Here is a 24137-nt window from a genome sequence, read left to right as displayed (position 1 = left end):
CACTTCCTCTTGCCGCTCCCGCTGGGTCCCCGCACACCTACTATGCACACAACTCAGTTCCCACCCTGCCCTTTCAGAGGGCTGGCAATGGAGCCAGCAGTCAGCATCCATGTGAACTATTAGAATTGGGGTCCTGCAAGCTTGGGGATGCAGAGAGATGCCCTGTTTCCCAGGAGGGTAAGTGGCCCCAGAATGGGGAAGAGGCTGGCCCAGCGCTGCACAGCCAGTCCACGGCCAGGACAGGAACCGACATCTTCAGCGGCACCTTTGTCCCCAGTGCTCCACAGCTGCCACCACTAAGCGCCCACTGTGCAGCAGGCACTTGGTAGCCTCTCTTCTGGAACCCCCGCAACCACCAAATGAGGATGTCACAGCAAGAAGAGGAGGGCTGAGAGAGGTCAAGTGACTTGCCCAAGGACACACAGTGCATGGGACCTGAGAGTTAAGCTTCAAAGTGACACTGACACAGAGACTCCTGACTCTTGGGCAGCGTCAGCACAGCCCCTCTCAGGCCCTCCGCAGCCCCAGGCTCCCCAGGTGTCCAGGCCCCCAAGGCTGTTGGAAGCTGCCTGTCCTCCACGGTCCTTCCCCCTCAGCTCCTGTCACTGGCTGGGTGGCTGGGAACTGTGTACCAGCCTTTTCATTATTCATGCCACCCTTTGGCTGCCAGCGGGGATCGGGCCCAGAGGCCCCAGCTTTGCCAGGAAAGATAAGGCACCAACGCCTGGCTTTTCTTCTGAGCTCCATCCCATTTCCCAAAAGAGCACAAAGGCCTGTTGTTCCTTGCCCCGTGTAGAAGGCTGGGCCTCCTTCTAATGAAAAGAAGATAAACCATTAGCGGGATTACAGCCGGTTAGGTTTACAGCTTTTCTTCGGGGCCACCTGTGCCCTCCTGTAATGCTGCATGGACCCGAGAGGCAGGTGCCTGCTGTCTCCGGGTCATGGTGGGGAGGGAGGAAGCAAAAGCTCTTCTGAGCGCCTCTCTTGGACCAGGCTTCACCGGCAAGACCTGGAGAAGTTTCTGCAGCACTGGGTGGGCTTCGTATTCCTCGTCCCATGTTATAGGTGAGGAAACTGAGGCTCAGTGAGGCTGAGAGACGTGCTCAGATGACGCAGCTGGTAGAGAGCTTCGCCAGTGCTCTCTGCCCCGTGCCGGGGTGCCAAGCTGACTCATTTGTCCTCAAAACAAGGTTCGGAAGAAGTGAGTTCATGCATGCACACCCTGTCCGCCCACGCCTCTATCTCCAGCTGTACAGTTGAGTCAAACAGAAGTTGAAAGCAGAGAACCAAAATTCAAGACCACCAAAGTGGGCCCTGGGAGGTCTGTCTGCAACCTACTCCTCCCACGTGGGGAGCCAGGCAGGCTGGTCTGGGAGTCGGCCCCACCCAGAGGTCTGATGAGCCCCCTTGCACCCCAGAGGACTCCCACAGCTTCGAATACCATGTGTGCCACCGTGGGGGAGGCAGGGGGCAGGGGAGGCGGCATTCCAGTCTGGGAGATGGGGCCCCCTCCTCACCCCAGCAGACCCGCCAAGTTGGTAACATCACTGCCTGACACAGGATTACGGTGATGTCACAAGAAGCAGCTTAGTGCTGGGACAAATGAACGTCTTCAGAAGGTTGGCACTCCAGGGATGCCAGGACTCCAGCAAAGGCCGGCAGCGTCTGCGTCCTTGCACCCCAGTGCTGAGCCACTTTAGACATCAGCAACTACAGCTTCCCCCATTTCACAGACCAGGAAACTGAGTCCCAGAGAGGGGAAGGATTTATCCAGGAGCTGCCAGCGATGCAGTAGCAGAGCCATCGTGGGTTTTAGACACAGACCTTGGCTGGGGGCCCTTGTTGGAAAGCCCTCTGGCTTTGCCACCTGGCAGCCCAGCCATGGAGCCTCTGCCTCCATGGAGTAGCTGCGTGATAATCCACTCTGAGTGTCCGTCTCCTGATCCGTACACTGGGGATGACAGTACCTAGCTGATGCAGGTGTGGGGAAGAGAAAACAGGAGAGTGTTTGTAAGGGGCCTTGCAGACAGCTCTTTTCCCGAAGCACTTTCTAAGAAGGAATGACAAGAAGCAGCAATAGAGAAATAGCAGGACCACCACTGAGCACCTACTACGTGCCAGGGCTGGGGTAGAGACGACTCAGACACCAGCCCTGCCCTCAGACACTCACCGTCTATGGACAGACAGACACAGACCTCATGAGTGATGGAGGCTGCTCAGGGGCTGTCGCTGTACAGAGGAGGCCCCTCCCCGCCAGTGAAGGAGGGCTTTGCTGGGGACCACAAGGCGTTCCAGGAAGGGGGATCGCTGCTGGCAGGCACCAGGTGAGAAGCACCGAGGAGTGTGCGGAGCATCCATCTGCCTGGGCTGTGGAGGGGAGGGCGGGTCCTGGGCAGGGAGGCCGGAGGGGCCCCGCAGGGATCCCTTTGACCCCCCAGGGAGGGCCAGCATTGCCAGGCCAGGGGGCTCAGACTGAACTGCAATGAGGACTTCCCCCTGAAGTGTCCTGTCCCAGCCACTGGGTGGAGATGAAACGTCCCTCGGAAAGCAGGTGTGGGGGGACTGTGGCCTCTTCTCTGGGGGACGAGGAGTCAACCCCACGTGTCTTTGCAAGACCCTCCACATGTGCCTGCCTCCTGCGCCGGCCTCGTAGAAGCCAGAGCGGGGAGTCAAAGCCACGGCTGCCTCCAATCACAGGACTCGTTCTTTCACTGTACGCCCTGCCTTCCAGCCTCCTGGGATAGTTCTGCCCTGATACATACATCATAGGGTTTATTCTCTTACTCAGGTTTCATCATTTTTTAAAAAACTGCAGTTTAAAACTGTGGGGTTTGTTTTGTTTTGTTTTTGAGATGGAGTCTCGCTCTGTTGCCCAGGGTGGAGTGCGATCTCTACTCACTGCAATCTCCGCCTCCTGAGTTCAAACAATTCTCCTGCCTCAGCCTCCCAAGTAGCTGGAACTACAGGCACCTGTCACCATGCCTGGCTAATTTTTGTATGTTTAGTAGAGACGGGGTTTCACCATGTTGCCCAGGCCAGTCTTGAACTCCTGACCTCAGATGATCCGCCTGCCTCAGCCTCCCAAAGTGCTGGGATTACAGGCGTGAGTCACCGTGCTCGGCCTAAAACTGTGCATTTTCTAAAGGAAACCAGGCCCCCGTGCTTCCTCCCCAACTGACCATTTTCTCAGAGCCACAAATCACTTCCTTAAAGGGGGCTGGGAAGCCACACAGGAAGACCATTGGCCCTGGGAAGCTGCGGTTCACCAGCTACCAAGGATCAGAGTCTAGAGGCGCCGCGGTGACAGCTGAGTCCCAAGCTGCAAGGCAAGCACTACTTCCCTGGGACAGCACCCTCTCTCCAGTGGGCATCTCGGCAGGCAGCCAGCTCCTTGGGCCCAGCCTTCCCACAGCCAGGGACCAGGACACTTTCTGCTGCCCTGGAGGTGCCAGAGTGCAGGGGCAGTTCAGGGGGAGATTCCTTAGCTGCCAAGAAGGAGCGATATTTGGGACATGCTTCCACTTCCACTAAGCAGTTTTTGTCGATCTGAAATTCACATTTAGCTGGACGTCCTGCATTCCGCCCGGCAACCCTGGCGTTGATGATGAGCGTGTCTGAGAGTGTGTTTATGTGTGTGGGACTGTGGGTGTGTGTCATCATTTCCAGACCTTGCCATGGGGAATCTAGGGACAAGGACTTGGAATTTCGAGTATCTTCCTGAGGATATAAGAAGGGAAATGCCTCTCCGGGGGCTGTGCTGTTGGCGCTGTCTCGAGGCAAAGAACTGGGAGCTCTCAGTGCATTTGAACCAAGAAAGCTGGCTGATGGCATTTTAAACATCAGCGCCTCTCGGTGGGCCGATTAATGGTGTCTCTGGAGTAGCTGCGTCTGGGATGCTGTGAAGGACGCCTCCAGCACGGGCTGGCGAAGGGCCATGGGTTTGCTTCCTCTTATCTTCTGATGTCAGACTCGCTGGGAATGAACATTCCCACCTGCTGCCACCTGCTTGTAAAATGGGTGTGAGATCCTGTCACTCCTCTGCCCAAAACCCTCCCCAGCTCCCTTCTCACTCAGGGTCAATACCAACATCCTTTTCAGACTGCAGAAAGACTCCTGTGGCTCTTCCTGACCCCACTGTCTAAGCTCATTTTCCACCCCGGTTCTGGGGTTCACTCTGCCCAAACTGACCTCACTGCTATTCCTTGAAAAGACCAGGCACTCCCGCCTCAGGGCCTTTGCACCTGCTGCCTCCTCTTCTGCCAGAAATACCCTTTTCTTGGAAGCTCCATGGCCCGGTCTTTCATGTCCCTGAGGTCCTTCTCAAGTGTTCAGGCCTCTCTCCACAGCCCTGCTCTGATTCCCTCTCCCTGATTCGTGATACCCATCCTCAGCACCCTCCTCCCCATCGCACACACTATGGGCTTTCTATTTATCTTGTCTGTTTTCTGTTTGACACCTCCCCTGCTCCAAGAGTCTGCTGCCCGAGGACAGGAATCATGCTGCCATCTTTGTCTATAGCTGATCCGTAAATGTTTGTTGAATGGCTGATTAACCATTCAGCTGCTGCTGCCTCTGCTGCTGCGCTGGGTCACCCAGGACCCTCCACACAGCGGCCCCTTGTTACCTTCCACTTGTGCCTCAAGATCTGACTCAGGGCTACTCCTCCAGGAAGCCTCCCCTGCCCACCCCGCATGGCACACTGGGCTCTCATTGTCCATCTGCCTGTCTGTCTCCCCATCTGCTGTGAGCCCCTGGAGCTCCTGGTGAGGGGCAAGCTGTCCTCTGTATCCCAGGACCCAGCAGTGGCCTGGCTGGCAGTAGGTGCTTGGGATGTGGTTGGTGGCTAAGGGAATGACTGCTTGGATGGTTTCTTTTTATTTTCCTTTTTAAGAAAAGGGCCAGCCAGGCACAGTGGCTCATGCCTGTAATCCCAGCACTTTGGGAGGCTGAGGCAGGCAGACCACAAGGTCAGGAGTTCAAGACTAGCCTGGCCAATATGGTGAAACCCCGTATCTACTAAAAATACAAAAGTTAGCCGAGCATGATGGTGGGCACCTGTAGTCCCAGCTACTTGGGAGGCTGAGGCAAGAGAATAGCTTGAACCTGGGAGGCGGAGGTTGCAGTGAGCTGAGATCGTGCTACTGCACTCCAGCCTGGGCGATGACAGAGCGGAAAAAAAAGAAGAAAGAAAGATAGAAAGAAAGAAAAGGAAGGAAGGAAGGGAAAAGAAAAGAAAAGAAAGGAAAGGGCCTGGGACTGCACTGGACGGTCATTTGCTCCAGCTGGTTCATTTCATAGATGGGGAAACTGAGGCCGGAGGTGGAAGGCGAGGGAGCTAACGCCTGTGGAGCATCGTCTCTGAGCCAGGCCCCGGAGAGCAGGGGAATTCTCCCCCAGGCCACCCCAGCCTTCCATGGATGCTTCCTTCAAGGGCAGAGGTCGAAGCCCTGAGCTGAGGGGCGCTCAGGTTAGACTCAGGCAGTGGAGGTGACGATGAACAAAATCAAGCTGGGCTCTACCTGGAATCCGGTCCTGCCTCCCCACCTCCTTCACAGCTTTCTCCTGAGTGCCCCTCTCCATAAGCCACATCCATGGAATGGAAGCTCTGCTTTGTAGGGGTCTCGACTTAAAATGAAAGCCCATCCTGATCCCCTCACTGTGCCCTTGAATATGGGCAATATTTCATCATGCGTAGCAAGCACCCTATAAGGTGTCATCAGCTTCATTTTGCACAGAAGGAGACAAAGGCCCAGAGAGGTTATCTGACTTGCAAAGATCACACAGCACCTGGTGGTGAGCTTGAATACCAAAAAAATAATCTACCTGATTCCTCAGTCGTGCTCCCCTCCCTGACTTTCTAATGTGGTCCCAAGTGAGCGAGGACACAGCAGCAGGGCCCGGAAACAGCCTGGGACCCCCCGTCCCCCACCGCCACCGTGTGCTGCCAGCACCTGGCACTGGAGCCTGGAGTTCTCATCGCATCTGACCTGCTTTTCCCAGATTGCAGACTCAACTGAACATCCGAGGGCCACCAGGGGAGCCTCTCTGCTCTTCTCCCACCGGTTTCCAGCATAGAACGTGAATTGTTCCCTCTGGGGCAGCCAGGTGAGCCTGCTGTTAGAGGCGGATTTGTTTCCCACTGGTGACAGACTGGTGGTGTTACCTCACCTCCCACCTGGCTCCGGGCTCAGGTGACAGGCACACAATCGGCCTGACCATCGGCACCTCCACCAGGCCAGAGCCTCCCTGATAAGGAGCAGAGACAGCCAGCCTCTCAGGAGGACACTCCCGGCCAACTTCCAGATCTCTCCATCGACAGACACAGGCCTGGCAAAGCTGGCCACAGCAAGTCCAAGGGGCATCATGTCACTCCATCGGGGAGCAGCCACAGGGCAGAAGCCCAATAACTCCCCACAAGAAAAACCAGAAGCCCAAGTGATGGGCCAGGGCTGCCTGTGTTGAATGTGTCCCATCTACATTTCATTGGGGCTGCACGGATCCGCCGGGGTCACCCGGCCTGCTGCAGTACAGCAGAGCTTCAGAGCTCCAGCAGAAATACCCCAAGGCTGGGCTGGGAGGTGAGCACCCTCGCTAATAAAATGCTGTTTGTCCCTTTCTCTGTGGGTTTGGGGCTCGCAGAAACCTCCAGGCTTCTGGCCTTCTCCATGTCCCTCCCTCATACCAGCTTTCAGAGCAGGGGCCATAACCCCAGACTGCAGCTTCAAGCAGCAAATGTCCCAGGACCCTGACATTATCTCACTGAGTCCTCATCACAGTCTATGAGGCAGGTGCCGCCATTGTCCCCATTTTACAGACATGAAAACTGAGGCTTAAGGTGGCAAAGCCAAGAGGTGATGGCCAATAAGCACATGAAAAGATGCTCAGCCCTAAACCCTTCACCACTAGGGAAATGCAAATCAAAACCACAGTGAGATACCACTTCGCACCCGCTACGATGGCTGGGAGCAAGAAGACGGAACAGGTGCCAGAGACGATGTAAGAAGTCACAGCCAGCATGCCCCGCAGGTGGGAATGGAAGATGGCGCAGCCAGTGCTGGAAACAGTCTGGCGGTTCCTCAAAATGTGCAACAGAGTCACCGTATGATCCAGCAGTCCACTTCCCGGTGTGCACCCAGGGGACACAGAAACATATGTTCACACAGACACCGGCACATGCGTGTTCACAGCAGCGGTACTCATAGTAGCCAAAACGTGGAAATAATCCAAACGCCCATCCACTGGAGAATAGATACGAAACACGGCATATCTCTACGACGGGGTGTTAGCCAAAGGAGGAATGAAGGTGGATACAGGCTCCAGCATGAATGAACCCGAAATGTTTCCTAAGTGAGAGAAGCCAGGCACAAAAGGCCACGTGTTACAGGATTCCACTCACATGAAAAATGCACAATAGGTGAATCTACAGAAACAAAGTGGATTAGTGGTTGCCGGGGCTGTGGGGAGGAAGGCTGGAAGTGGGGGCGGCTAATGGGTGCTGGGCTTTTCTGTGGGCGATGAAAGTGTTCTAAATTTGATAGTGGTGATGGTTGTACAACTCCGAATATACTAACAACCATTTAATGCACACTTTTAAATGTGTAGTTTTTTATTTTTATCTTTCTTTCTTTCTTTTTTTGACAGGGTCTCGCTCTGTCGCCCAGGCTGGAGTGCAGTGGTGCCATCATGGCTCACTACAGCCTCCAACTTGTCGCCCAGGCTGCTCTCGAACTCCTGGGCTCAAGGGATTCTTCTGCCTTGGCCTCCCAAAGTGCTGGGATTGCAAGTGTGAGTCATCGCCCTGGGTCTAAATGTGTGAATTATATAATACACCTCAACAAAGGTGTTACCGAGACAAAAAAAAAAAAAGATAACAAATCCAGGATTGGAACCCAGGACACTTTCCACAGAGCTGCAGCCTGGAGCGTCACTGGCCCTTCCCTTTTCCTCCCAGAAACCTCAGAGGAACGTGAGCACCAGTCCCCTGACCGGCTGCCCCTACAGATTCCTGCAACCTCAGGGCAAGCTCAGGATCCCAGGACCCCACATGCTCTGAGCTGCAGGCAGCGGCTGTCCCAGAGCAGCGATGCCATCCCTGTGTCAGGCTCTTAGCTAGTGTCACCAGACAGACCCTGCAGGGCCCTGGGAATCCTGGCTGCAGCCACACCTCCTGCCCACGCATCCCTGGTAAATTACGCCTTGGAAATGAGTGGGGCTCCTCCCAAGCACCCAGGCATGCATGATCTATCTCATGGACGTCACAGCTGTCAGCCCTAAGGGAACCTCTTTAGGGCACCTCGCCCCTGGTTTTGGAGTCATTGCCAAGTGTTTACCCCTCTCAACAAGCTCAGGGTTTCAAGATGGGAAGAGAAGGAAGAAAGTCCAGGAGCAGGTGGCTTTGTGTTGGGCTAACACTCCTGACTCAGCCAAGTGTCTAAGGTGAGATGAGGCCCCATCCTGTGCACTGCCGGCCCTGCAGCGGGACCCCTGTGGCAGCACCAAGTCCCCTGTGGCTGGGGTGGGCTTGGTGCCTTCCACTCAGGCCTCCCAGTGACCAGCAGGTGTCCTTACCCCGAGGCCCTGCAGACAGCAGATAAGAGGTGGGCCCAAGCCTGACCCTGCAGCTTACACTGCTAGCCCCTGAGTTCCTAAGGCCCAGCCCAGCCCTGGTGCTGTGCAGACCTGGGTTTGGTGAATGAGACATGAACAGACACAGACAGGGTGTCCCTGGGGTCTCTGACAGGCCCTCACCCAGGGGACATCCACCCTTCTCCACTGTCTACCAAACAGGTCATCCCTCAACCTGGCAGCCAAGGTGGCCCCAAATCCACTGTAGAATAGAGTTCCTCCTTCCCCTCAGACCCTGTCCTCCATCAGGCCAGACAGCTGGCATTCCCCAAATGTGTCCTGTACATCTGGGCCCATCTGGGCCACCCTAGGCCTGCCTTTCTCCTGGCTCAGAGGCTGGTCCTTTGGTCCAGGTCTGGAAGAAACCTCTCCTCCTAGCCATTTCTATACATTTCCACGGGAGTTAGGAGCCCATGATTTTTTCCCAGAGGTGGTGACTGTTTTTCTGTCTCTTTAATCACGCTTATCCTGGGTGTCTGGCCTTGTGAGATGGGGCACAGTGCCCGACAGAGCTGAGGCAAGCGCAGGTTAGCAAACAGGAGTGCGAGAGCCGCCCAGAGCAGGGCATGCGGCCACTTGAGCTCCTTTCCCCAGGAAGAACCGGGAGCCCTGGGTGGGAGGAGCCCTGCTGAGGGGTGGGGACACAGCACAAGGCTCTATGCCAGCCTCAGCCACCCTTCTTGGGCATGAGGTTGATAGAAGCATCCACCAGCAGCAGAATGGGGATGGTGTGAGGCCCTGGGCTGCGCGGAGGGGGCCCAGCATGTGGGGTACAGCTGTGTCGGCTCTGGCCATGGGGTAGAGCTGGGCACCAGGCCTTGGCTGTTGTCCCCAGCAAGCAGAAAACCACTCAAGAGAGACGCTGGGGCTTGGGAGACACCTCCTGAGCCCTGGGCTTCTGCTACGGGGAAGACGCCTGTTTCCCTCCATGCCGCACACCTGCCTCCTCCCCATCCTACGGAAACCTCCCAAGGCAGAGGGCTTGCCTGAAGACGGTGCGTCCACCACAGAGCTGGCTCAGGGCCAAGCGTCCAGGCTCCAAATGCAGGCCCTCTCTGAGATCTCTTCCTGCCTCCCAAAAAGTTCAGACAGAACTGCTGGGCTTGGCTCCCAACAAAGGCCCTTCCCCCAAGCCCACCCCTGCAGCCAGCAGGGAAGGAGTGCCACTCTTCTGATCCTCCCGAGGTGGGCAACCCCAGGTTGGGGACAGCACACCTGTGTCTCAGTCCCATCTGACTCAGTTACTCACTATGCGACCTTGGACAAGCCACTAGATTTCTCTAAATCTCCATTTGCTCATCTGTAAAGCGGAATAATGTTGACTGCATAGGTTAAAGGGGGCGTCATGTGGAACTGAATGTGTAAAAGGACCTAGGGGAAGGGGAACCACTGTTTTTTTTTTTTGAGATGGAGTCTCACTCTGTCGCCCAGGCTGGAGTGCAGTGGCGAGATTTTGGCTCACTGCAACCTCCGCCTCCTGGGTTCAAGCGATTCTCCTGCCTCAGCCTCCCGAGTAGCTAGAACTGCAGGTGTGCACCACCACGTCTGGCGAATTTTTTGTATTTTTAGTAGAAATGGGGTTTCACCATGTTAGCCAGGATGGTCTCCATCTCCTGACCTCATGATCTGCCCGCCTTGGCCTCCCAAAGTGCTGGGATTACAGGCATGAGCCACCTCGTCTGGCCGGGAGCCACCATTTTTTAGTGCCTACTGTATACATTCTTGTTTAGGCCACCGGTAACCTCAGGACAAGGACAGCAAAGCAGGCTGGGGTGACAAATCCCACAGGGGAGACCCAGGGCTGAATTTCCTGCTCCAGTCTCACACCGCAGTGCCTGGTGGCGGGGGGCTCCCCGCACACAGCACGGCCTCAGTGAGCGTCCGCAGAGCCAGAGGTCAACTCAGACTGAGCGCGAAGCAGCAGGAAGGGTGTTTTCCGCACCAGCACCAGCGCTTGACATGTTTTTCCACCCAAAATAAATGAGGCAGGATTCCTGAAAGATGTGTTTAAACTTGGTAGAGAGTTCTCTAAACAGTTGGGCCTCGAGGTTGGAGCACAGAGCTGAAGCCTGCAGGAACGTCTGAGCTCAGCAGTCCCAGACACAGTTCTAGCAATCCAAGTCGACGTCACTGACTCTCATAACACGGTTCATAGGCAAACGCTAGACTTTGCAAACATTATTTTTAAACCTGATCTTATCTCATACAAAGCAACGTATGATGTGTGTGGCCACAGTCCCCTGTTATACTGCAAAGTTTAATTTAAATGTGTTTCGTAGTGTGAGTGTATGTGTGTGCTATATATGTATGTACACACCCACCATTAAAAGTCAACGGGGACCAGACAGTGGCTCACACCTGTCATCTCAGCACTTTGGGAGGCCGAGGCAGGCAGATAATTTGAAATTAGGAGTTTGAGACCAGTCTGGGCAACATGGTAAAACCTGGTCTCTATTAAAAATACAAAAATTAGCCAGGTGTGATGGCACATGCCTGTAGTCCCAGCTACTTGGGAGGCTGAGGCAGGAGAATCACTTGAACCTGGGAGGCAGAGGCTGAAGTGAGCTGAGACGTGCCACCGCACTCCAGCCTGGACAACAGAGCAAGAGTCTGTCTCAAAAAAAAAAAAAAAGTCACTGGGAAAACCAGTAACTGAACTGATGACACAGCTTCTATTTGATGGTGTCATAGAATCAAAGAGACAGTGCATGTCTGTATTAGAGTGAAGAAACATGCTCTTCTCATCATTTCCCCCAATATTATTGAAAAATCATTGCCTTCTAAACTCGTATCTCGGTTTTTGGATCTGTGGATTACACTGAATAAACGGACTCCACAGCCTGCTCGTTCCAATGCCCTCTTTCGTATCTCAGCAAATAGAAAGTCAAAAGTGATTTCTAGCTAAGGTTTTTCTTGGTTATGCTTTTTCTCACTGGAGGTTATGACCGAATCATTCAGAAATTTATTTTTGTGCTTTCAAATCCAAACGCAAGTCCGTGGGAGGGAGCGATGTTTTGAAAAATCTTGTCCCTTGCGTTATGATTTGCATATTGGAAATCACATGATTTACATTTTTGATGCCTGTTGCCCACAGTTCATACAATGTGCTCTATTTCATAATTAAAATAAATTACTTAAAAAACAAAGAAAGAAACAAATGGTCAATGGGGGAGAACCCAATTAAAGGGGTGCCGACAATGGGGGGGAACTCAATGAAAGGGGTGCCGACAATGGGGGGAACTCAATGAAAGGGGTGCCAGTATTATGACTGTTCCTCACAGAGGGCCACACCCTGCCCTCTGGCCATTCGGTGTGGCCATGTGGCTTGCTGTAGCTAGTGAAATTCTGGCCTTGGCAAGGTGGGTTACTTCCTGGTGGGTGCATTTAAGTGGTACTGTATCTCCATCTCACTCCTGGCTGGCTGCAGTGACTGAGAAAACATGGGTCTTCATGGAAGCATCACACTGGTTGGGTCACCGTGTAGGGGACCCGCCCTGGGCGGCAGGGTCACCAGACCTGCAGTGGACTTTGTATAAGAGAGAAGTGTACCTTTGTGGCTTTGAGCCATTGAGATTTGTTTATTCCAGACCATCCCGAGCCCATTCTGACTTATGTAAAAAAGATTAAGAAACAAAATAAAAACCAAAGAGGCTGTTTCGATGAAGGCAAAATTTTGAAATCAAAATGCAAAAATTGAAAATTTGAAATGGTTGACTATGAGTGACCTTTTACCTACCTCAGCAACCAATTTCTATATTTTATTTTGACTGTAAATTTCAAGAAAAAAATTAGTGAAATGGTTGCAAATGCTAAATTCAAAAGTTGTTGGCATTTGCATCCATTTAACTGTTTTCATTTTAAAAATTTTCTTTTAAAAATATAATTTTAAAAGGCTCGGCGCAGTGGCTCACGCCTGTAATCCCAGCACTTTGGGAGGCTGAGGTGGGCAGATCAGGAGGTCAAGAGTTCGAGACCATCCTGGCCAACATGATGAAACCCTGTCTCTACTAAACATACAAAAATTAGCTGGGTGTGGTACTGCGCACCTGTAATCGCAGCTACTCAGGAGGCTGAGGCAGAAGAATTGCTTGAACATGGGAGGCAGAGGTTACAGTGAGCCGAGATTGTACCACTGCACTCCAGCCTGGGCGACAGAGTAAGACTCTGTCTCAAAAAAAAAAAAAAAAAAAAAAAAAAATATATATATATATATATATATATATAAAAAATAAAAAATAAAAGCTATCTTGCTATCTCAAAAATACTCCATTAGAATTGACCCAATACTTTAAAAGAACAGAAGTGGATAGCCTTCCTTTCCAAGTAGAATTTCTAACCTGCATCTCTTGTCATAGATGAAAAATCCCACAAGGGTACTTTAGACACTGGCATGGGGCCCCTAGTCACGTGAAGGTATTAGTTTGCCACTTGGAGGTTCATGTGCCCAGTGAGGGCCGGGCTGAGCGGTTCCTGGGCCCTGCCTGATGCTGGAACTTGGGATGCGTGTGCAGAGCTGTGCGCCGGCCTGTGAGTGGCTAACAGATAAGCGGGAGGACGCTAACGAATCAGCATCTCTCAGGCCACGCGCAGAAGCGACCTGTCCTGGGTCACGTAGTACCGAAGGCTTCAGGCGCACCTGGACATGTCTATAACATCTCACAGCTCATAACTTCTGTGAGGAGGGCAGCGGGCCGGGGTGGCGCCGCTCAAAGCTACTACCCACGAAGGGGAGCCGGCCTGGGGCATGGGTGCTCCAAGGTTCAGGGTCCCCAGGGCTGCAGAACTCAGGGGAGGGCTCCTGGAGGAGGCAGGGCTCCGCTGAGCCTGGACGGTGAGAGAAGTGAGAGAGCCCTCGGCAGAAGTGCTGCAGAGGCTGGACCTGTGCCTGGGAATCCAGCCTGAGCCCCAGCTCACCACAACCTTGCCGGGTGACTGAGCCGGTCTCTCTTCCTCTTGGGCCTCAGTTTCCCCTGCTCCATAACAAGGAGATCCCATGGGTTGGGAGTGTGGTGTGAACCTGGATGTAGGGTCACCGTGAAGGGCACTGAAGGGGGCTCCCCAATTGTGGATTCCTCCTGCGTGTCCCCACCTCACTCCCAGCCTCTCATGAGAGGTCGCCGGCTGCTGAGGTTGAGTCCTTCTTGGTGTCAGTATCACAGGCGCCCGGTACACCTGCGGTGCTATTCAAAGGCTCATACCTGGAGACCACCCATACTTCCCTTGAGCCCCACAGTTCATAAGGAGCTAAAAGGAGTCATCCCGCCCAATACCCCGACACCCCTGAGGTTATGGTGTCACTTTCACTTTACAGATGAGACAGCCGAGGGGCGGAGACGGGCCTGCCTATATCCAGGGCTGGTGCATGGCATGGTTGGGATCTTCTTACCCACTCCTCCATGCACGCCATAAGTTTTACAGCTGAGCCCTGAAACGCTGCCAGGTCACCCCACGGAGCCCTGAAGGTGAGCAGTGTGTCCTTTGGGCCCTCCTATCGGGGGCAGCAGTATCAGGCTCAGCCTTCCTTGTACCCTCCCAGCACCTGAGCCTCAGCAGCTGCCAAATTGCCCTGTGCCCTTCTCCCAGTCTCTCCTCTCTGTGTGGATCTCACCCTCTCTCCCCAGGACCATCTCTCCAGCCTTCCTGCTGGCATGTGGGCCTCCAGATCCTTCTTGCAGTTCCTCCACCCACCACATTAAAGCAAGCCAGGTACTCTCCATCCCTGGCTCCAGAGCCTGCACTGGCTCCCTATCACCACTCAAGGGATGAACCAGCCAGTAACCACAAAGGAAGAGAAAACCCAGCTAGAAAATGTGCTGCCTCCAGCCTTGGGAACCACTGACATCACGTAAAACCGGTCTCACTCCTCAGGGGACTCATGCCCTGACACCACTCTATGTGCAGGCACCCAGAAGGCACAGGGCGTGGGGTCCGGCTTGGACCCTCAGAGCAACCCAGGAAGGCCCAGCTCTTCACAGGGGCTGAGGCAGGGGTACCTGATGTCGGAACTTGGGACATGTGTCCAGAGCCATGTGCTGGCCTGTGGATGGCTAACATGCCATCTCTCTGAGGTCACACAAGGAGACCTGCCCTGGGTCACTCAGCACCGAAGGCGCCCACTGCACCTGGACAGGCCTGTAGCATCCAGCAACTCAAGACTCCTGTGAGCAGGGCAGGGGGCCTCGTTGGCACCATTCACCGGGTCATCTCAGAGGTGTTCCCATGTCCCAGGACCACTCCAGGCATCTCGTGCCCTTCCCAGCACTTGCCTGCCCTGGAATCCAGGGAAGGGACACAGTGCCAGGTCCCCACTCCTCAGAGAGCAGCACAACCTCCTTGGGAACTGGGATGGCAGAAATTGGGGGGGCCTTTTGGAGAAACTTGAGGTGAGAGCTGGGGGTGGCCAGGACAGGAAGGGGAGGTGGACGCTGCCCTGGTCCCTGGTGAGGGGCCCACTGTGAGGTCTGCGGGGCAAGAAGTTGGGCACTCTCTGGGTTCTAGGATGCCAGGAGGAACTGATGAGCTGTTTGGTGGCCCCACCAGTGCCTGCAGGCCCCATTCTTGGAAAACTATCCTTGACTGTAAGCAGAGAGAGGTCCTTGGAGAGCTAAGTACTTGGGGGCCTTTGGGGGACGCTGTTAGTTCACCCAGCTGAATGTCTTGATGAGAACCAGAAGCTGCAGGGCACTGAGGGAGGCACAGGGGAGCAACTTCCTAGCACACACATGCACAAAAGGCACCAGCAAGGCAGCCACGTCTCACCGCACAAACAGGGTGACTGTGGCCCGGGGGGGCAGTGGGACTGGCGGGAGGTTACACAGGAGGAAAGACAGGGTCACCCTGCTGGCTGAACATTTCTGCAGGTTAGGGTCTGTCCTTACCATACCCTCTGCAGCTGGGCAAACGCTCATCTGTCACTGAGGCTCACAGAAGTTAAGTGACTCACCCAAGGCCACAGAGCTAGGGAGTGGGAGAGCTGGGATTTGAACCCTGGGCTCTGATGGACCTGCATTCATTGCTCTGCTGAGAACACAGCAGCCTGTTCTTTGGTGCTTAGGATTGTCAAGTTGCTTTGCTGGAAACTTTCCCAAGCATAGGGGCAGCTAACAGCACAGAGACCTGGATTCTCTTCCTGCAGATTCTGGCCAGGATGGAAGAAGGGGTAAATCACAAGGTCAAAGGCAGGAAAGACAATCAACAGACCCAGGGTGTGTAGAGCCAGCATCTTCTGAGGCCCCTCTGTGCCAGGCGGGTGCCAAGCACTTAGAGGTCGTATCTTCAGACCCAGTGAGGGAACTGACGAACCCCCCATTTTAAAGACAAAGAAACTGAGGCTCAGTCAGGTGACGTGACCCTGCCCCTAAGAGACAGAGCCAAGCCTAGAATGCAGGCAACTGTAAAGGGAGCGCCTCTGCTGGCTGGGTGTGCTGGCCGCCAGCTGATACAGGCGAGTTCCTACTATAAATACGGTGCTGACTCCCAGGTAACCTTAGCTCCGGCTCACTCACCCAGGCACAGGGCCATCAATCCAGGGGACGGCCACCTCCTGCTGCGCTCCTGCTCTGCAGAATTTTCCTGACACCCTAACAGGATACTCCATTTTTCTCCACAGGCTACAAGTTGCTGGAGGCTAACTCTGAAATGAGAAGAACTGCTCCTTCAGGTGAGAGCCAAAAAGCCCCACAAAATAGCCAGCCTCGCCCTCCTTGGGTATGCAGGTGGGACCCCCCAGAAGAGGGGCCTAAGCTGGGTTCTGTGCCAACAGCGTCTGGGGAACTGGGTTCGAATCCCATCTCTGCCATTGACCAGCTGGGTGACCTTGCGTGTGCCTCTTTGAGCTTCAGTGTTCTTAGTTACACGGTGGAGCTGATAGCCCCCACCTCCGGGCAATAACAGAACAGTGTGTCCAGGACACAGCGGGTCCTCTGCTCCCCTCGTTTCCCTCTCTGGGTTGCTTATTTATTGGTTAAATAATAACAGCTATAACCACTAACAACCAGCCTGGCGTTATTTTCGGTAAATTACCTGCTGTTAGCTGTAAGGCCAGTTGCCTCGCCAGGAGCTCGGACGCACACCCAACCCCACTTTTTTCCCGAAAGCTCGGACATGCTCGGGCATGTTCCCTTCTCCCCTTCTCGCACAGCCTGGCCTTCCCTTAAAGAACCCAGTATGCAAGTGGGGTCTTGTGATTCTAGCCAATAGCAGCTGAGTCTTTCTAGCCAATAGCAGCCGAATCTTTCTAGCCAATAGCAGCCGAGTCTTTCTAGCCAATAGCAGCCGAGTCTTTCTAACCAATAGCAGCCGAGTAATTCTAACCAATAGCAGCCAAGTCCTGTATGCAAACAAAGGCTTGTAACCTTACCCAATAGTAGTCCTGCTCTCCCACAACCAATCGAGCTCCTTCACTCCCTATAAAGCCCCACGTCTGAGAGGAGTCCGTGTGACTTCTCCGGCCCCCCCCCCCCGTCGGACCGCAGAACCTCTCCCGGGAGCCTGAATAAATTCCTTCACATTGGATCTTCTTGTGTTGGCCTCAGTTTCTTCTTTTTAAACTCGGCAAGAACCCGAGAACAAACCTCACATTAGCCATTTAATCATCATTGCACGTTGAGGAGTTCATGTCCCATTATTGTCCCCACTTAACGGATGAGGAAGCCGAGGCACAGTGCCCTTGAGTAGTCCGCCCTAGGTCATATCGGTCACGACTGGAGAGCTGAGAATGTTCCCACTGCCGACACAGGCTTGGGGATCGGTTACTTAAGACAGGTGAGAGCATTTCACAGCAGTGTCCATTGGCTACTGCCGGCAGGAAGCCTAGAAAGGCATGAACTTCATTCTGTGTGCTGCAGAAGGCCCCTTTCCTTGGCCCACTTCCACTCATAAATAAATATACCCTCCTGCACCAAAATGACACCTCTACACCTGCCAGCCAGGTTCAATCTCAAATCCACCTATTAGAGACAAAAACCGGTCACATGGCATTCTATAGATGGGAAACCCAAACCCGGAGCCTGCCCAGGGCCACCTGCCCAGCCAGGGCAGACAGAGCCAGCCTGGAATCCAGGCCCCACCTCCCAGCCCAACCAGGCTGAGCCTCTCCTAAACGGGGAAGGGACAGTGAGGTCTCCAGGCTGCACACACACACATGCACACTTAGAGCCCATTCCTTTGCCCTGACTGGCTAAATATTGTCCTGGTCTTCCTGAAATACCCATCTCCATGCGGGTGGCTTTTCAAGCTGCTAAAACCAGGGCATGTCCCTGGTGGAGGGGGAGAGCTATTCCGGGTTAGCGTCAGGTGTGGGGCAGGGCCAGCCAGAAAGAGCTGTCTGCTGGCTCCCGGGGCCCCCGCAGCCACGACGGGCAATTCCTGGCAGCCAGGACAACTGGCACCCAGTGGAAGAGGGTGAGGTCAGGTCACTTCTGTCAGTGTACCCCTCCCCAACACACATACACACACACACACACACTGTCTCTGTCTCTCACACACACACATTCACACTCTCACTCACTCTGTTTCAAATCCTACCCAGCCAGGCCCAGGCGCTGGGACCGTTTGTCAGTAACAGGGTATCTTCAGGGTGCTATCACCCACGATCTGCCCCACACCCCCCAGGAGACCTTGATGTCTCCCAAGAGTCCCTGAGGTGGGGTTTTATGGATAAAGAATCCACGTGCCAGTGACAATCATTGGCTTACAAAGGAGGCCCTGCTGGATGGAGGAGGCCAGACCTGGCTGCCTGGGATGCCCATCTGCTGCCCGGGGTGCCACCTGCTGCCAGTATGCAGAGCCCTGAGTGCTCACTGAACCCCCGGCACCAGCAGACGCTTTCACACAATATCATAAATTTAATTTTCACAACCCCCAGCGTTTAGGACCACAGTCTCAATTTTTACCTGGGGACACGGAGACGCAGAGAAGTTAAGCCACCTGCCCAAGATCACCCAGCCTGGAGGTGAAATAACTGGAATTTGAATCTGGACAGCCTGACTCCAGAGTCCCCCATGTTTACCCCTGGATTCGGCTATCCCCAGCCCCCATCCTGCCAAGGCTGGCTCTGTAACTGGCAGGAGACAGGGGCAGCCAGTCAGGCACATGGGTGGCCAGTCCCCACCACAGCCTCTTGTCTCAGGCAGAGCAGAGGGCAGTGGGCAGACCCTAGAATCTGATCGCCCTTCCACCTGCCTGTGTCCCTGGCCAGTTTGAACCTAGAGGATACAAGGGTACACAGAGGGCCTGCCTGGTGCTGACGGACCAGGGACTCAGAACACCCAGAGGTCTTAGACTTGGGGAATCAGACGGAAGCTGTGTGCTCACCCCACCCCTCCGATAAATGTTCACACACACTGGTCTGCATGGGGTTCCAGTGGCCCACAGCACCCTGAGCCCTCCCATGGGTCCCGCCTCAGCCCATGCCTCTCTGTCCTGGGTCAGCTCTGGCCCCAGCTGCCAGACGCGGGAGGGCTCACAGCAGACACCGCTTCCTGCACCGGCTTCACTGGGAAGTCAGGGGGTGCGGCGAAACTTAGCTGCGAAAGTCAAGCTCCCCCGACCAGCGGCATAGGCCCCCCGGTGTCAGGCGAGGAGGAAGAGGGTCCAGCTCAGAGCTGCCTGCAGTCTGAGGGGGCCCCAGTGCCCTCGGCGACTGGTGGCCTTGGCTCTGCAACCGGAGCCATGGTGGGTAAATATAGCGCTGCCACTCACCAGCTGAGGGGCCCTCGCCGTCCGACATGGTGTGGGAGATGGGCGGCCGGCTGGCGACCAGCCTGCAGGGTCACTCAGAGGCTCCGCGGCTGTCACCCACCCAGCAGGGCTTGGGGCTCCTCCGTGTCCAGGCCCCAGGAAGCGTCCCGCCCTGGCCGGCCTGGCCACCCCCCCATGCTGGGCTGGGCAGATAAGAATGTGCTCAGTGCCAGCAGCCTGTGCGATTGGTGGATAAATCTGGGCACTGCCCTCCCCTGCCCAAGGCCTCTCTGGGGCAGCCCCAGAATGTTGCTTGAGAAGCTGCTGCACCCCTAGGGGCTTGGTCAGTACCCAAGGCCCCAGGTCCTGGGGACTCGGGAGTGCCTGTACACTCTTTCCTTGGGAATGGTTCCACCCAGCCAGCAAGGGACATTTATGGACATTTAGGGAAGGAGAATATCAAGTGATACCGCTACTGAGTACATGCCGGGACCAGGAGCTATGTTAAGTGTGGCCACCCTGTCATCTCACTCTGCTCTCCAGAGCTGCTGCAACCACTGTGTCCATGTCACAGAGGGGTTAAGGGACCCACCCAGGGTCACTGGGTCAGTACGGGGCGTGAGCAGGATCTGGAGCCAGGCTGTCTGTCTCCAAGGCTGCAGGAAGGCCATCCCTTGCCTTTGATTGTTTGGTGAAGAGCAGCCAGCACTTTGGGCATCTACTGTGTGCCGAGGGTCGATAGGGGGTGGAGACGGGATCTCCAGGGGCAGCCATGTGATCCTGGGCCTGGCATAGTGTGGGCGCTCAGGAAATATTGGTTGAAAGAACACACTCCAGCAAGCTCTTAGTATGCTCTTGTTGTGTGCTTGGCTCAGAGCCAATCCAGCCGCTCCCCTGGTCTCCACAAAGTGCAGGGCAGGACCAGCCAAGGGCTGGAGATCCCAGAGGCATTACCCTGGGTTGGGCTCTGCTGGGCACCCCTGAGCTCGAGATCTACCCAGTTCTGTATGCAGAGACCAGAGGGAGTGAAATGACTTAAAGAGAAGGGAGAGAAACTCAATCAGAGAGATCCAGGAGGGCTTCCTGGAAGAGCTGGCATTTGAGTTATCTTTAAGAGAAAATACCTTTTCTTTTTCTTTTCTTTTTTTTTTTTTTTTTTGAGACAAGGTCACCCTGGGGTGCAGTGGTGCAATCACAGCTGACAGCAGCCTCAACCTCCTGGGCTCAGGTGATTCTCCTGCCTCAGCCTCCCAAGTAGCTGAGACCACAGGTCTATGCCACCACACTCAGCTAACTATGTTTTGTAGAGAGGGGGTCTTGCCATGTTGCTCTGGGTGGTCTTGAACTCCCGGGCTCAAGCATTCCTCATGCCTCGGCCTCCCAAAGTGCTGGGATTACAGGCATGAGTCACTGTTCTCGGCCCAGAAAGTTGTTTTATTGTTATTATTATTATTTTTGAGATGGAGTCTCAGTGTTTCCTAGGCTGGAGTGCAATAGCACCATCTTGGCTCACGGCAACTTCCGCCTCCTGGATTCAAGCAATTCTCCTGCCTCAGCCTCCTGAGTAGCTGGGATTACAAGCACCTACCACAACGCCCAGCTAATTTTTGTATTTTTAGCAGAGACGGGGTTTCAGCATGTTGGCCAAGCTAATCTCGAACTCCTGACCTCAAGTGATCCTAAAGTGCCTCGGCCTTCCAAAGTGCTGGGATTACAGGCCCAAGCCGCTGTGCCCAGCCCATAAAGATTTTTGACGGGAAAAGAGAGTGTTCCAGGAAGACTAGATAGCAGGCGTGGAGGTGGGAAAGCACAGCTGAAGAGTGACAGGGATCTCTGGCAGGGCTGGAGGTGGCAGCAAGCCTGAGAAGAAGGATGATATTTATGGCAGGGGAGGCCTCAGGGCTGGGGAGGTCAGAGGAGGCTTCCTGGAGGAGGGGGCATATGCTGGTGCTGAGGATAAATGAGCCTCAGGGAAATGAGAGTGGGGAGGAGCAGTGTGCTGAGGCATCCTGGCAGCTCTTCCATCCACACTGAGGCCTCTTCTGGCTCAGGGGCCTGGGGAGTGAAGTCAGGAGGACAAGGCTTCCATGTTTCCAAAGAAAGCCCTATCTGTGGGTGGGATGGGGAAGAGGGCAGTGAAGTCACAGGCTCCTCTTCACCCCTGCACTGGCCATCAGGGAGAACAGCAAAGAACTCAGTCACTATGGTATACGCATTTGCCTGTGCTGTCCCCTTGGCTAGGAATTCCCTGTCCTCCTCTTTCCATGGGAAGCTGTGTTTGCCCCTAAAGGCAGCTCAGAGGCCCTGCTCCGTTTCCCTTGCCCCACACCCCACTCTGCCAACTCCTACCTCGCTGTGGTCAGTGCCTGGTCCTGGCTGTGTCCACCTCTTGGTCGGCTCTTGCTGCCCTGCAGACAATGAGCTCACCGTCACTGGGGACATGCAAGCAGGGCCGGGGATATGCAAGCAGGGCTGGGCAGCTGCTGGTGGGGATGCAGCGGAGGGAGCTCAAGTATCACATAGGGCTAGATTAAGTGGCCTTGGGACCCCTCCCAGGTGACCAAGTTGTCCCATTTCCCTGGAACTTCCGTTTTAGCCCTGAATGTCCTCCATAGATCCTGGAACATCCCCTGACCCCCAGCTTCAGGCAAACCGGGACTGGTGGCCATCCTGGGTCCCTCCTGACTGAAGTTTTTGTTCCTCCTAACTGAAATTTTAATTTTAGGTGAAAAAAGAGAAAGACAAAGCCAGACCTCCCCTGGAACTGTCTCCTCCACCCTGGAAATTCCCCTCCTCCCTCCGCACCCCTTAGGTGTGATTCCTGGACAGTTTTGGGGGTGGGGCGGGGGTGGAATCCTGTGCTCTGTGCCTTGGGCTGGGTTGTGGGCTGGGGTGAGGGGGTGGCAAGGGAAGAATCGGATGCAGGTCAGCAAAGAGAGGAGCCCAGCGGCTTCCCTGCCAAGTGGGAGGAGCCCTACCTGCCTGGCTGTGGGCTGAATTGAAATAGCTCTACAGCACCTGGCTGACTCCGGGTATGCACAGGTGGCATCTGTGTCCCCAGGAAGGGGGTGTGACCAGGGAAGGAATGGCCTGAGTCCCTCGCTGGGCACCTCTGCTCTGCCTTGGAGCAGCAGCTGGTTTCAGGCACTGGAGGGAGTGGGAGGCATGGGCTGGGGGCTGACCTGTCTCCTAGGTTCCGCCTCCACGTATTGGCTTCACACACTATGCGCCCCTCTCAGTGCCTGCTGTTCGTCACACCTGTGCCCACAGGGCAGGGCCCGTGGCCACATCTCAGGTCTCCACTCCTGCCACCCGTGCTCTGGGATCCCTGGATGGGCTGGGCTGATGGAGGGGCACGCCGTGGGACAGAGGGAGCCAGTGCCAACCCCCCAGGAAGCCCCATGAGACTGCAGAGTCCAACTCGGTTTCACAGGTGTGGGATGCGTCCTGGTGCTGGACAAACTGCAAGGCTGTAGAAAAGAGCCCTGCCGCACCGCCAGCCTCCCCGACAGGGGCCTCACCTCCACACAAGTGGGCTGCGGGACCAGGGCTGGGAGGAGCCTGGTCGGATGAACCCAGGTCGAATCCCAGCTCCAGGAGCCCTCCTGGGTGACAGGAACAAGCCTGGCCCCAGCCTCGGTTTCTTGCCTGGAAGGGGTGATGCCCACCGGGGCTGTGGTGAAGATTAAACCAGGGCAAGATGCCACGGAGGGGCATCCCACCTCCCCACTCTGCAGCCACCCCGTCTGTCTGTCCCTGCGTCCCACCCAGGCAGACCGCCCAGTGTCCGCCGGCTGGAGCTGGAGCCTGCGTGCAGGCCACTTCCCCTTCCTGACCCTGGCTCCAAGTCCCTTCCTGTTTTCTTCATCATGGGAACATGTGTTGGGGATAAACAGTTCGAGTCCCCTGGTCCCGAGGCCACTGCACATGTGCAGGAATGTGTGTGTCAGTGGATGTGTGTGGCAATGCCTGCGTGTTCACAGGTACACGAGCACAGGTGCAGTGAGCACGTGCAAGAATGTGTAAGTGAACGTGCATGATGATGCATGTGTGTGTGCACGGGGGCATGGCAGGGGCATGGCAATGGGCACGTGCGGGGGAGAAGGTGTGCATGTGAGAATGTGTGGGCGTGTGTGCCCATGGGAGTGTGTGATGTCCATGTGTGGGAGTGAGTCCGTGTGTCCAGTGTGTGTGTGGATGGCACGGCTGCTGCAGCTCACCCTGAGGCTGCACCTGTCTGTGTGCCCGCTGGCCCCCGAGGACTCACCTGTGTCTGGATTTAGCTACTCCAGGGTCACCATGACTGGGCAGCTGCTGCCACGGCCTGAACAAGCCTTGGGGACAGCCTCTCAGGGCCCCAGGCTTATGGGTGGAGGGGTGCTGGTGAAGAAACTAAGGTCAGGAAGGAAGCACAGGTGGTCAGGGAGGACCTCTGAGAGTCATGCACGCAGAAACCCGGAGGTAAGCAACGGGGTGGGGACGGACGAGATGGGCCTGGTGGTGGGAAAGAGCTCGGGCACCCAGAAATGGTTGGAGATGGCTGGACAGTGGTGTGAAATCTGGTTGGGAAGGAGGAGTTGGGGTCATTGGAAGGGCACAGGGCAAAGGGAGGGGCACGCGTATACGGATGCCTGTGGGGCCCAGCCCGGAGCCAGTGCCCTTCCTGGGTTCCCTGCAACATCACAGCTTCGCTTCCGAGGAGACACCCTGCAGTGACCGGTCACCTGCCGTGTGCCCAGGCCCCTCCCCTGCTGCCACCGCCTGGAGGAAGGCCGGCCCTTGGGTTCCCACACTGTTCTGCCAGCACTGGCGGGAAAGTGTCCCTGGAGGGA

General features: G+C 55.3%; 1 protein-coding gene across 2 annotated transcripts in view; it reads right to left on the bottom strand.

The window, feature by feature from the left end:
* Positions 1-19447, bottom strand: part of EML1 (EMAP like 1) — a 199156-nt gene extending 179709 nt beyond the window's left edge. For both annotated transcript variants that reach the window (XM_064375207.1, XM_064375209.1), the window contains exon 1: positions 19327-19447. In XM_064375207.1, coding sequence (XP_064231277.1) covers positions 19327-19354 — 28 coding nt within the window. In that variant the 5' untranslated portion in view covers positions 19355-19447. The remainder of the gene's footprint in view (positions 1-19326) is intronic.
* Positions 19448-24137: the final 4690 nt, after the last annotated feature.

This window comes from Aotus nancymaae, unplaced genomic scaffold (genome assembly GCF_030222135.1).
Source record: "Aotus nancymaae isolate 86718 unplaced genomic scaffold, 86718_ANA_hifiasm-v0.15.2.pri h1tg000011l, whole genome shotgun sequence".
NCBI classification, from domain to species: domain Eukaryota; kingdom Metazoa; phylum Chordata; class Mammalia; order Primates; family Aotidae; genus Aotus; species Aotus nancymaae.
Note: the sequence above shows the minus strand (reverse complement) of the source record. Positions and strands in the feature narration are given on the sequence as shown.